A 13,467-nucleotide genomic window follows, 5' to 3' on the forward strand; every position below is an offset into this window, starting at 1 on the left:
GTAGGGACCAGGTTGAGTACCACTGGTCTAGCTAATAGACTTACCTCATGGCATATTTAATGTGATTTTGACTGCTGTTCTCTCATAAAATTGTCCTACCTAAAAACTGTTATTAAGTATTGATACAAATTAGACTTTATTAGCATATGCACTAATAGTTGTAAATTCCTGGAATCCAATTATAATACATAGTGATGAGATCCACTTTTCCCATAGAAACGGTAGTTATTTGGGAATATATTTTGGACTGAAAATGTGGCAACAAATAATTGATAAATCCAAAGCTATTTCAGAAAAAAAGGCACAGCAAAGGTATGTCTATTGTGATATAAACTATTAACAGTAAGCTGCAAGTTCTGTAAATTGTACATACATAATTGGCACATACTGACTATGGAAGCATTCTAGTTTCAAGGTAGGGTTCATAGTTTATGGATTCTTTTCCAGGCTAGTTGACTTCTGTCATACAGACAGGGCCTCAAATACTGGCATTAACATTGGTGAATTTACTGAAGGTCTTACACCCAGCTTTGCATTTGGATGCCAGTAAGAGTGGCTCTGTCTCTGGAGCATTATGTTGATCAGGCTTATCAGACTGAAGCAAAAATTACAGATGTTGGGTAATTTCATATCTCTATCCTTTTGGATCCTGCCTTTCAATGCCATTATTTTACTTTAAAGTTATCTTTTTAAGGAAATTATAAGAAAAAACAGCATGTCATTTTACCTTTACTACTTGTATACTATTGTGTGGTTTTCATTCCTGAAAATTTGGTTTTAAAATTGGTGTCTTTTTTATTTTTATAATTTTCTTTATTATTTTTTATAGTGTATATCTGATTTCAACAAAATCTCTTAGCTTTTATTTATCTAAAAGCCATTTAAGCCCTGGCCGGTTGGCTCAGTGGTAGAGCGTCGGCCTGGCGTGCAGGAGTCCCAGGTTCAATTCCCAGCCAGGGCACACAGGAGAAGTGCCCATCTGCTTCTCCACCCCTGTCCCTCTCCTTCCTCTCTGTCTCTCTCTTCCCCTCTGTCTCTCTCTTCCCCTCCCGCACCAAGGCTCCATTGGAGCAAAGTTGGCCTAGGCGCTGAGGATGGCTCTATGGCCTCTGCCTCAGGTGCTAGAATGGCTCTGGTTGCAACAGAGCAGTGCCCCAGATGGGCAGAGCATCACCCCTGGTGAACATGCTGGGTGGTTCCCGGTCGGGCGCATGCGGAAATCTGACTGCCTCCCCGTTTCCAACTTCAGGGGGGAAAAAAGCCATTTTACCCTGTTTTTGAAGTTTCACTTGACAGTTTTTCCTTTCACCACTTTGAAGATGACTTCTGGCCTATATTGTTTCTGATATGAAGTCAGCCTTTAGTCATATTGTTTCCTTGTATGTATGGTTTATTTTTTCTCTTGACTCCTTTCAAGATTTTACAATCATCATTGGTTTTCAGTAGTTTAATTTTAATGTGATAAGATAGTTTTCTTTGTGTTTATTTTGCTTGGTTTTCCCCCCTTCCATATAAATTGAGGATAGTTTACCATTAATTCTGTAAATTTAAAATAAGTATTTCTCTTTTCCTTCTGGGACTTCATTTGTACCTGTGATCCATGTGAGGTTTCTGGCGGGAGAGACTGGTTGTTCATACCATTAACTAAGATTGGAAATGCAGTGTTTATCTCTAATCTCCAAATATAGGTTCTTAAATTTGATAGCTAAGAGGTCATTCATGACCTTAGCCATGGATAGAGAGTGGGAAGTAGAATCTGCACAAGAAAGACTTGAAGAGTAAATAGTAATTGAAGAAATGGAGACTTCTTACTGCAGTTTTGTGTTTGTTTTATGCCCATCGTTATGTTTATGACTTATAGTTTTGTTTCATTTTTAGACCCGCATCATAAATAGCCTCCCTGTCTTTCCTTTTTTTTTTTTTTTTTTTACAGAGACAGAGAGGGATAGATAGGGACAGAGAGGAACAGAGAGAGATGAGAAGCATCTAATCATTAGTTTTTCATTGCGACACCTTAGTTTTTCATTGATTGTTTTCTCATATGTGCCTTGACTGTGGGGCTACAGCAAACTGAGTAGTAACCCCTTGCTCTAGCCAGAGACCTTGGGTTCAAGCTGGTGAGCTTTGCTGGAACCAGATGAGCCCGCGCTCAAACTGGCGACCTTAGGGTCTCAAACCTGGGTCCTCCACATTCTGGTCCTACGCTCTAGCCACTGCGCACCGCCTGTTCAAACTCTCCCTTCATTTTAAAATGGTCTGGGAGAAAGGTATGAGACACTTTATGATGTCATTTTAGGAACATAATTGCTACAGTAAACTACCTATGTTTAAAGAAAAGATTGTTTTATCCAAGGAGTTAATATTTTTCTTGATTTGGTATGACTTGTGGATTGAAGGGTTCTGGTGTTAGATATTCAGCTGGCATATTATTTATCTGCATGAACACACAAGAACCATTTTTCCTTTTCTTGTAAGTTGTAACAGTAGTTTTGGGGAAGCAGAAGACTTGAGGTCTCTATATTAGCTTTTTAATTTTAATGAATACCAGAACATCATTGAATAATTCATCAGTATAAATCTAAGTTCTTTGTGAAGTTAATACATTATAATTTTTAATAACATAGTTAATAACTTTAATGTTATCCTTTTTAACTAATGTTTTATATGCAAATAATTATGTATCTTAATAACTATCAACTTAGAATAAAGTGGGGTTTTTGGGTTTTTGGGGGGTTTTTTGAGACAGAGAGTCAGAAAGAGGGATAGATAGGGACAGACAGACAGGAACAGAGAGAGATGAGAAGCATCAATCATCAGTTTTTCATTGCTACATTTTGATTGCTTTCTCATATGTGCCTGACCTGATCCTTCAGCAGACCGATAACCCCTTGCTCAAGCCAGCGACTATGGGTCCAAGCTGGTGAGCTTTGCTCAAACCAGATGAGCCCGCGCTCAAGCTGGCAACCTCGGGGGTCTCGAACCTGGGTCCTCCGCATCCCAGTCCAATGCTTTATCCACTGTGCCACCGCCTGGTCAGGAAGAATAAAGTTTTAAATTTTCTCTTATATGAATAATATGTATATTGAATATAAAGTATCAAAAACAAAATAGAAAAAACTCTAAAAGATATCTGGATTTTGGATAGAGTTTTCTTGATGGGAATTACTGACATGATCAGATGTTCATTAGATGATATTATATAGTCAAAGATGAAATTAATTTTGAAGGGGTGTGTTATATTTTGATTATATTATAATTAGTGTTAAAATTTAAAATATATATATACTTAAAATTGAATCTGCTGTATGACTTGCATGATTCCAAGATGAATTCAGTTTAGTACTTATTTATTTTTATGTATTTTAACCATAAAAATTTTGGAACTTGGCCAACTCTTTATCACAATTACCTGGTTGTTGTGGGTGCTAGTATCCTTGAATTTGTTATTTTAATATTATTTCTTTTCTCCTTCCCAGCTCAAAGCAGTATTCAACGATTTCAAGAGAAGTTTTTTATTTTTGCTCTGACACCTCAGCAAGTTAGAGAGATATGCATATCCAGGTAAGAAGAATGTTTGGAATAGATTTCTCCATGAATATTGATGTAGCAGTCTGCTAAGACTGCTGTAACGAAGTACCACAGTCTGGGTGTCTTAAACAGCAGAAATTTATTTTCTCACCTTTTAAGAGGCTTGAAGTCTAAGGTTAAGGTGTTGACAGATTTGCTTTTACCTGAGGCCTTTGTTTTGGACTTGTAGATGATTCTCTTTTTGCTATGTGTATTCACACGGCCTTTCCTCTGTACACCTGTGCATTTCTGGTTTCTCTTTGCCTTTTTATGTGGATACCAGTCATATGAATTAAGGTCCCAACCTTATGACTTCATTTAATCTTACTTACCTTTATAAAGTCCCCATTTCCACTTAAGTCATATTGAGGATTAGGGCTTTGATATGAATTTTGGGATGATACAGTTCAGTCTATAACCAAAAAAAAAAAGTAATTACCTACCCTTTTTTGCTCCAAAGTGACTTTTTAAAAAAATCAAGTGCCTATATTTGTGTATGATAATTTTTGTGTAAAACATTTACCAATCAGATGCAGTCTTATTATGTTATGTGACCAATAAGATGCAACTCTATCATAACCTATATATCTGTGGTTCAAGACAGGGCATTCACACTGGACAGCTAATGTATCGGCTATTGTTAAATTTTTATTTGACAATCTAAGAAAAATGAGGTCAGTGCCCCTGACTAAATAGTCAGGTATTGCATGTTTTTAAAATTCTTGTGCACACCAGTTGAAAATCGCTGGTATAGAGATATTGAGACTCTTGGCACCAGTTCTTTGTTTGATTCTTACTAGAATCACCCTAGTAGCTGTAAAAATTACTAATGCTCACACTGTACTCCGGGCCAGTAAGAATTATTTGAATAATAGGTGAATGGACCTTTATATTAAAAAATTAGGAAGTGATTAGAATTTGTAGCCAAGGTTAAGAACCACCATAAGCAAACAAATTAATTTATTAACCTCTTTTAGAACCTAGGATGCTCCTTTTCAGGTTAATCGTGACCCACAGGTTGAAATGCCTACTGCATTGTAAAAGTTCCTGTGAAGTGAAAATACCCTAAAATTACTCTAAAGACATGATTAAATATTAAGTAAATGAGGGTTATTATTACATTTTTTGTTTTGTTTTGTTTTGTTTTGTATTTTTCTGAAGCTGGAAATGGGGAGAGACAGTCAGGCAGACTCCCGCATGGCATGCGCCGACCGGGATCCACCCGGCACGCCCACCAGGGGCGAGGCTCTGCCCACCAGGGGGTGATGCTCTGCCCCTCGGGGCGTCGCTCTGCCGCTACCAGAGCCACTCTAGCGCCTGGGGCAGAGGCCAAGGAGCCATCCCCAGCGCCCGGGCCATCTTTGCTCCAATGGAGCCTTCCTTGGCTGCGGGAGGGGAAGATAGAGACAGAGAGGAAGGAGGGGGGGGGGTGGAGAAGCAAATAGGCGCTTCTCCTATGTGCCCTGGCCGGGAATCGAACCCGGGTCCCCCGCATGCCAGGCCGACACTCTACCGCTAAGCCAACCGGCCAGGGCCTATTACATTGTTTTGATTAAGGCTTGTGCTATTGGTAGGGTAGTGTTCATCTTTTAAAGAATAAGAATAAAAATACTAATGATGGTTTTTTTTCTGGTGAGACTGTTCCTATGAATTCTTGTTGTGCTTTTTTTTTTTTTTTTGTATTTTTCTGAAGTTGGAAATGGGGCAGTCAGACAAACTCCTCCCACATGCGCCCGACCGTATTCCACCCAGCAAGCCCATCTGGGGCATTGCTCTGTTGCAACCAGAGCCACTCCAGTGCCTGAGGCAGAGGCAATAGAGCAGCGGTTCTCAACCTGTGGGTTGCAACCCCAGCGGGGGTCAAACAACCAAAACACAGGGGTCACCTAAAGCCATCAGAAAATACATATTTATTATACAATACATTTTTAAATAAAATATGTATTTCTGATGGCTTTAGGCGACCTCTCTGTTTTGGTCATTCTACCCCCGCCGGGGTCACGACCCACAGGTTGAGAACTGCTGCCATAGAGCCATCCTCAGCGCCCGGGCGAACTTTGCTCCAATGGAGCCTTGGCTGCAGGAGGGGAAGAGAGACAGAGAGGAAGGAGAGGGGGGGGGGTGGAGAAGCAGATGGGTGCTTCTCCTGTGTGCCCTGGCTGGGAATTGACCCCAGGACTCCTGCACGCCAGGCCAACGCTCTGCCACTGAGTCAACCAGCCAGGGCCTCTTGTTGTGCTTTCTTAACCCAATTTATTTTCTCTTTTCAACAGGGATTTTTTGCCAGGTGGTAGGAGAGATTATACAGTCCAAGTTCAGCTGAGGTGAGTTTGAAATTTTCTGTTACTTCAATAACACTTGCTAACTGTGTGCATATAGTCAAGAATTGGAAAATACGTAAGCATATTTGAGTATACTATTTGAAAATAATTTTCTTTTCTTCAATGCAGACTTTGCTTGGCAGAGACAAGTTGCCCTCAAGAAGATAACTATCCCAATAGTCTATGCATAAAAGTAAATGGGAAGCTTTTTCCTTTGCCTGTAAGTTGCTTTATATTCACCAGGAGTTGGGGTATAGAGTAGGTAAAGACTAATTATGAGTAAAGAAATTATTGATTGAATGATAGATACATGGGAGTTCATTATACTTTTTTTCTTTTTGTGTTTGAAATTACCAATAATAAAAAGATAAAGACCAAAGATGTTGGTCTTGAAGCAGTTGGGATATTTGAATATAATCTGTATATTAGATAATTTTTTAAAACTATGGCTAATTTTGTAAGGTGATACTTTATTTTAAAGGTCTTAATAAAGATGCATCTAGAGGTATCTGTGGGTCAAATGGCATGTCTAGACTTTGCATTTAAATACTTAGGGCAAAACTACATGTAGATTTGTGTAAAGTGTGTTTTGGTTTGGGCTGATGGGGTCAGAGACAAAGCACAATTAGCAACATGTTTATAATAATTGAATCTGGTTGGTAGTTACTTAAAGTTCTCTCTACTTTTATATGTGGAAATTTTTATAATATGAAGTGAAAAAGTAAATCTTTGATAGTAATATGAAAGCAGTAGCAGTAGTTAGAAAATGTGAAAAGAACAGTACTCAACTTTTGTCAGAATTACAAACAAGGTACAGTGTTATCAGCAGGCAACAAAAGGTTCTGAATATATCTTTTATGGAAATGTTAAGACTGAAACAAAGGCTTTCATGGGCTCTTCAGCGACCTTTAGTTAGAAAGCTTTTAGATTTGAGTGAGAGGTCCCCTGCTAAGTGAACTTCATTTTATTTTGCTTAAAATGTGGGAAATTGTTAGAAATATGTGAACATTAAATATTTATATCTTATAAAATTCCAGCTATATCCTATTCTTAATAATGAATGTTGAATTAAGGTAATCCTGATGATCACAGGGAGAGCATAAGTTAACACATAACTCAGAATTACCAATGAAATCAAATTAGTCAAGTGAGGCAGAGAATATGTGAGGTGATTAAAAGTAGTGTCATAATGGCCCTGGCTGGTTGGCGTAGTGGTAGAGCATCAGCCAAGCATATAGACGTCCAGGGTTTGATTTCCGGTCAGGGCACACAGGAGAAGCAACCATCTGTTTTTCCGTCACTCCCCCCCCCCTCTCTGTCTCTCTCCCCTACCCCCCACCCCTAGCAGACATGGCTCGGTTGGAGCAAGTTGGCCCAGGGCACTGAGGATGGCTCCTTGGCCTCACCTCAGGCGCTAAAATAGCTTGGTAGCTGGGCAGCAGTGCAACAGCCCCAAATGGGCAGAGCATCCCCTGGTAGGGTGTTCTCTGGGTGGGTCCCGGTTGGGGCGCAAGCAGGAGTCTGTCTCTGCCTTCACGGCTCGCTTAAGGGGAAAAAAAGAGCAGTACCATACTTGATTTTGAATTTTTTTTTTAAATTTTTTTTTAAATTTTCTTTTACAGAGACAGAGTGATAGACAGGGACAGACAGGAACGGAGAGATGAGAAGCATCATTAGTTTTTCATTGCTCGTTGCAACACCTTAGTTGTTCATTGATTGCTTTCTCATATGTGCCTTGATAGTGGGCCTTCAGCAGGCCGAGTAACCCCTTGCTTGAGCCAGCAACCTTGGGCTCAAGCTGGTGAGCTTTTGCTCAAACCAGATGAGCCCGCACTCAAGCTGGCGACCTCGGAGTCTCGAACCTGGGTCTTCCGCATCCCAGTCCAACGCTTTACCCACTGAGCCACTGCCTGGTCAGGCTTGATATTGAATTTGCTAAAGCCTTATTCTTAGTGCCACTGTTGTTATTCTTCTACCTCCTATTATTGCTCTTTCTCTGTCAGTCTAGCTTAAAAAATTGTCGCATAGTGTTTCAAATTCCAATATATAGAATTAATTCATTGTTTAGCTAGTTCATGAGTTGTTATTATCTTGACAGACCCTGTGCCATTGAGTTCATTTGGCTAACCTACTAGTAGACATACCAGAAGACAGAATTATCTTGCAGGCCAAATAGAGGCAAAACAAAAAAAAAAATTTTTATAGATTTTTTTTTTTTCCTGAAGCTGGAAACGGGGAGGCAGTCAGACAGACTCCTGCATGTGCCCGACCGGGATCCACCCGGCACGCCCACCAGGGGGTGATGCTCTACCCATCCGGGGCGGCGCTCTGTCGCCAGAGCCACTCTAGCGCCTGGGGCAGAGGCCAAGGAGTCATCCCCAGCGACCCGGGCCGTCTTTTGCTCCAATGGAGCCTCGGCTGTGGGAGGGGAAGAGAGAGACAGAGAGGAAGGAGAGGGGGAGGGGTGGAAAGCAGATGGGCGCCTCTTCTATGTGCCCTGCCCGGAAATCGAACCCGGGACTTCCGCACGCCAGGCCGATGCTCTACCACTACCACTGAGCCAACCGGCCAGGGCCTGATTTCCAAAGTCTTATTGCAAGTTGTAGATGATAAGTAATCATGTGAATTCCCACTGAGTAATTACTGCCCTACCTCCTGTACAGCAGTGAGGAATGTTCCCTACTTGTGATACAGTATGTTCCTTAGCATAACATTCCTTTGTAATACTACCAATATGGTATTTCATTTTTTCCTAGGGTACATTGTGTGCGTGTGCGTGTGCATGTGTGTGTGTGTGTGTGTGTGAGAGAGAGAGAGAGAGAGAGAGAGAGAGAGAGTGTGTGACAGAGAGAGAGAGAGACAGACAGGAAGGGAGAGAGATGAGATGTATCAATTCTTCATTGTGGCACCTTAGTTGTTCATTGATTGCTTTCTCATATGTGCCTGACGGAGGGCAGGGCTACAGCAGACTGAGTGACCCCCTTGCTCAAACCAGTGACCTTGGGCTCAAGCTGGTGAGTTGTGCTCAAACCAGATGAGCTTGCGCTCAAGCTGGTGACCTTGGGGTTTTGAACCTGGGTCCTCTGCATCCCAGTCCGATGCTCTATCCACTGCACGACTGCCTGGTCAGGCCTAGGGTACATATTTTTAATATTCCTAAAATCCAGAGTTGTCTTACAGTTGCTGATGACCAGTGGCAGCTGTAATGTATTGTCACTGCCCTCATTGTACAACCTTGATGTTTTTTCCTGGTATGACTGGTTAGGTGCAGTCCCTTGGTTTTTCAGTCAACACATGATTTAAGTACATTTTGTGGAAGGTTTAAGAATCCAGGGTGTTTGATACATTCTTATAAGATTCAGAGTGTATCAGCAACTCAGGCAGTTAATGTTGTGAGGGTGTCGGTGACTTGGCAAGGGAATCTGAGAGATGTTAGTGGAGGTATAGTTTTATATTGAAGTAAAATAAGTAGTATATATAGTAGAATACTTTTTATCTCCAGAGCTTATGGTGGCATATATTAGGAGGTATTCTGTGAAAAACGTGTCCACTGCTGACTTAGTCACAAGTAATTTGGAAGATTATTATGTATCTCTAAAAGGAACAAGTTAGCCAATTCATTTTGCTTTTTTTCCTTGCAATATTTGCAGAAATAAGTAACGATACACTCAGTTTTATTATTAACTTAGAGTTTTTCACTTATCGTTGGCATATAGCTAACATCAGTGACATCTTATTTAGTAAAATATGATACCTACTTTTGAATATGTAGATATATTTACGGCTTAGGATTTTGAATATTCTAAAAAATAAATTATTTTGGTTTTGAAAATCACAAACTAAAAAGCCCTGTGATAATTGAAAATGAGATGTACTATAAATCAAAAATGAGTGCATTTGCTACTTAAATACTTAATGACTAGAGAGGTAGAATACAAGCATAAATATTATAACCATCAAGTTAATTTAATACCAATTATCACGAGATTTTAATAATTCCTTTGAGATTCGTTCGTTTTTTATTAAATTCTTAAAGCTTATTTTCCCTCTTTGCCACCCTCAGAATTTGAATGCAAGCTCCAAAGATGAAGCAATACAAAGAGGTGCAACTTTATTGTTTGTAAAGAGGAAAAAAATTCATAGCCCGTGTGACAGGATGTCAGCATCTTTCATTTCAATGGTGGAGCATGGAATATTTTTGTGGGGGGGGGCACTTTTCTGAACTTGTGAAATATTTTATATCTTTATAAAAAGGTCTTTCTCCTCTTTCACATTGGTGACCTTAGGGTGAGGAATATGTGATTTCCAGTGTAAAATAAAAATAATTAGTGTAACTGAAATTAGACAAGATCCTGTTTCTGTTTTGGGGGAAATGTTTGTCTACAGAGAATTTAATTTAATTTCTTTCTTATGGTTATAGGGCTACGCACCACCACCTAAAAATGGGATTGAACAGAAGCGCCCTGGACGCCCTTTGAATATTACATCTTTAGTTAGGTTATCTTCAGCTGTGCCAAACCAGATTTCCATTTCTTGGGCATCAGAAATTGGAAAGGTAAAGATTCTCTTAATCCCACTAGGAGCTGATTGATTTGTTTATTTTTTCCTTAGGCTACTAGCTCCAGCTTGTTTTGTTTTCTGATTGTAATCTCTAAAAGGCAGTGATTTCCAATTCAGAGATGTAGATGTGGAGATTCTTAAGGTTAAAAAGGTTATTTAATACTTATTAAGGTTTCCTGAGTATCATGTCATTTTCCTGAAAAGGAAATAAGTATAATTACAATATTTCTTAAGGTAATGGTTTAATCACATTTGTGTTTAGTATGTTAAACTGGAAACTGGGTGATGTTATGTATTTATGAAGGAGGAACAAAGAAGCTTATGTAGCTTTGGGGGAAGTCGTCAAATGTACTCATATTGGGATGAGAAATCATCTATTCCAGCCTTTACATAAACAACTGATACTTCAGATAACGTGGATATTATGCAAATATTTACTTAAAATTATATTATTGTCTACCTTTAGGTTGATGAACTGGCTTTTTACTGATTGAGTCTTAAAATACATTATGTCAGTTATGAGTTACTGATTAGTATAAGGGATTTTCATTTTAGAACTATTTGTTCATGTAACTGAAATAATAGAATGGTATAAATTTTCAGTTAATTTCCAAATATAAACTTTAATGTTGCTATTTCATAAGAAAAAAGAGATACTATTTTCTATTTTTATGGAAAGAGAAGTTGAGTCATGTTTGTAACAAGAATGTTTGGTTTTATTACCAAAGTAATTGCAGATCCGGACATAAAGAAGAGTACTTTTGTATTAATTTTTGGACTATAAAGATATTACTGTCTCTTTAATGAGTGTTCTCTTGAGCACTCATTTCTGAATTTTTACTGTAAATTCTTAGTATTATTGTAGAGTGCTGATTTCTGCTATATTTCACTTGCATGAACTGCATGTGCAGTGGTAAATCTTGGCTTAGTCCCAAGTTGGCCGATTTTTTATTTTGGCGCAATTCCTTAATTCTCTGAGACCTACTTACTGTAAAGAGTAAGTAGGTTCTTGAGAATGGGTGTTGTATACAAATGTAAGGGATATTATTAAATGAGCAAGTATTAAATAATTAAAGAAGGTTCCTTTGTGCCAGATCTAAGAGAAATGGAACTGGATGCTATTATGTTTTGGCCTTGTCTTTTTTATTTTTATTATTTCTTTCTATGTCTTACATACTCTAGTAGCAGCTCCTTTCCTAATAAAATGCCCATTTCAGAACAGGAGTTAAATTATCAGTTTCTCTCAGAAGAAAGCTGATTTTGGGTTCATTTAAATAATTGCTCAAAGTTATGAAGCAAGTGGCCTCTTCTGCCAGAATCAAAACTTGGACCTCTGGATTTGAAGAGTTAATTAAGACTACTGGGGTTTGAACTTTCTGCTGTGAAACCCATTTTTCATTGAAAATATTATGAGAGCCCATTACATAAAAACAGAACAATTCTAGTTAGAAGTCAGCACGGGAGGTAGATTTTCATTCATACCATGATGGTTTCTATGGTACCACTTTTGCTAAATTAGAAACAATTTGAAAGCCAGTGATCTAAACTATGTTACCTTTCACTTGAATGTTTTAAAGTGATAGATTGAGATTGAGTTTTTATCTTCCCTAAAGGAGCTGAGTTGATTTTATCCTTAGCAGTCATCGACCTTCCTGTGGAAGTTATTTTAAATGTCATTTTTAAAAGCCAGAGGTTCTTAGACTAGTATTTTATGTAAATAAATACACTATTATCTCTCATCTTTAATACAGATTATCTTTCTTTGTAGAATTACTCCATGTCTGTATATCTTGTACGACAGCTCACATCAGCCATGCTATTACAGAGATTAAAAATGAAAGGTATTAGAAACCCTGACCATTCCAGAGCACTAAGTAAGTAATGTTTCTAAGACTGAACATATGAGATGCTTTAATGGAAAGAAAAGCCTCACATATTCATCCATACAGGAATAATTCAGGAACAGTTATTAGGAACCTAAAATGAATATTGAATTAAAAATACTTTAAGAACATGGCACTATAAATTGGGGGGAAAAAAACCTCTTAGAAATTACTCCCAAGTGGATCAATTTTAAATCCCAACTAGTCTGATTTTCTCATGAAAATTTTTTTAAATAAACATAATTTTATGGTAGCTTTGATGTATAGATTAACTTGAGAATAGGAATGCAAGTTTTCAAAACTTCCAGTGTTTAATAGAATGTACATTTTACAAAATTTTAGCCTGACCAGACGACGATTTAGTGGATAGAGCATCGGACTGGAATGCAAAGGACCCAGGTTTGAAACTGGTCACCGGCTTGAGTGCAGGCTCATCTGGCTTGAGTGCGGTCTCACCAGCTTGAGCATGGGTCGCTGGCTCAATCGTGGGTTCATAGACATGACCCCATGGTTGCTGCCTTGAGCCCTAAGGTCGCTGGCTCGAAGCCCAAGGTTACTGGCTTGAACAAGGGGTCACTCACTCTGCTGGAGCCCCCTGGTCAAGGCACGTGTGAAAAAGCAATCAGTGAACAACTAAGGTGCCGCAATGAAGAATTGATGCTTCTCATCTTTCTCTATCTGTCCCTATCTGTTCCTCTCTCTCTGTGTCACCAAAAAAAAAAAAAAAAAAAGGTTGATGTCCACCAACCATAATATTTCCCTTTGGAGGTTTTTTACTTTGTACTTTGCTTTCATAATGTATTATATAATGGCTGTGGGGGAAAATCTAACCAAAACTGTAAATAATTCAGTTCAGTAACTAAATTTAATTGAACAAGACATTTTTCTGGGAAAGAGAATGTTGTTCCCCCAATTACCTCCTGTATCACAGAATGAAGTGGAAAGGAAAAAAAGATCTGTAGGTTGAAAATGAAGCCAAGTAGGGCTTTTGAAATGGTACTTTGTTTCTTATAACTCAAACCATTTCTCATCTCCTCAAACAGCACAGTATTGATTTTGCCTAGACCTGGATGATAGGGAAGCTCCATTGTCTCCAGTTACAGTCCCATTCTCCCTATAATGGTGTTGAGAATTAG

General features: G+C 38.8%; 1 protein-coding gene across 10 annotated transcripts in view; it reads left to right on the plus strand.

The window, feature by feature from the left end:
- Window positions 1-13,467, plus strand: part of PIAS2 (protein inhibitor of activated STAT 2) — a 100,598-nt gene that overhangs the window by 38,210 nt on the left and 48,921 nt on the right. For all 10 annotated transcript variants that reach the window (XM_066246426.1, XM_066246419.1, XM_066246423.1 and 7 more), the window contains 5 exons: window positions 3,477-3,561; window positions 5,841-5,891; window positions 6,018-6,108; window positions 10,309-10,443; window positions 12,217-12,322. In XM_066246426.1, coding sequence (XP_066102523.1) covers window positions 3,477-3,561; window positions 5,841-5,891; window positions 6,018-6,108; window positions 10,309-10,443; window positions 12,217-12,322 — 468 coding nt within the window. The remainder of the gene's footprint in view (window positions 1-3,476; window positions 3,562-5,840; window positions 5,892-6,017; window positions 6,109-10,308; window positions 10,444-12,216; window positions 12,323-13,467) is intronic.

This window comes from Saccopteryx bilineata, chromosome 11 (genome assembly GCF_036850765.1).
Source record: "Saccopteryx bilineata isolate mSacBil1 chromosome 11, mSacBil1_pri_phased_curated, whole genome shotgun sequence".
Lineage (NCBI taxonomy): Eukaryota > Metazoa > Chordata > Mammalia > Chiroptera > Emballonuridae > Saccopteryx > Saccopteryx bilineata.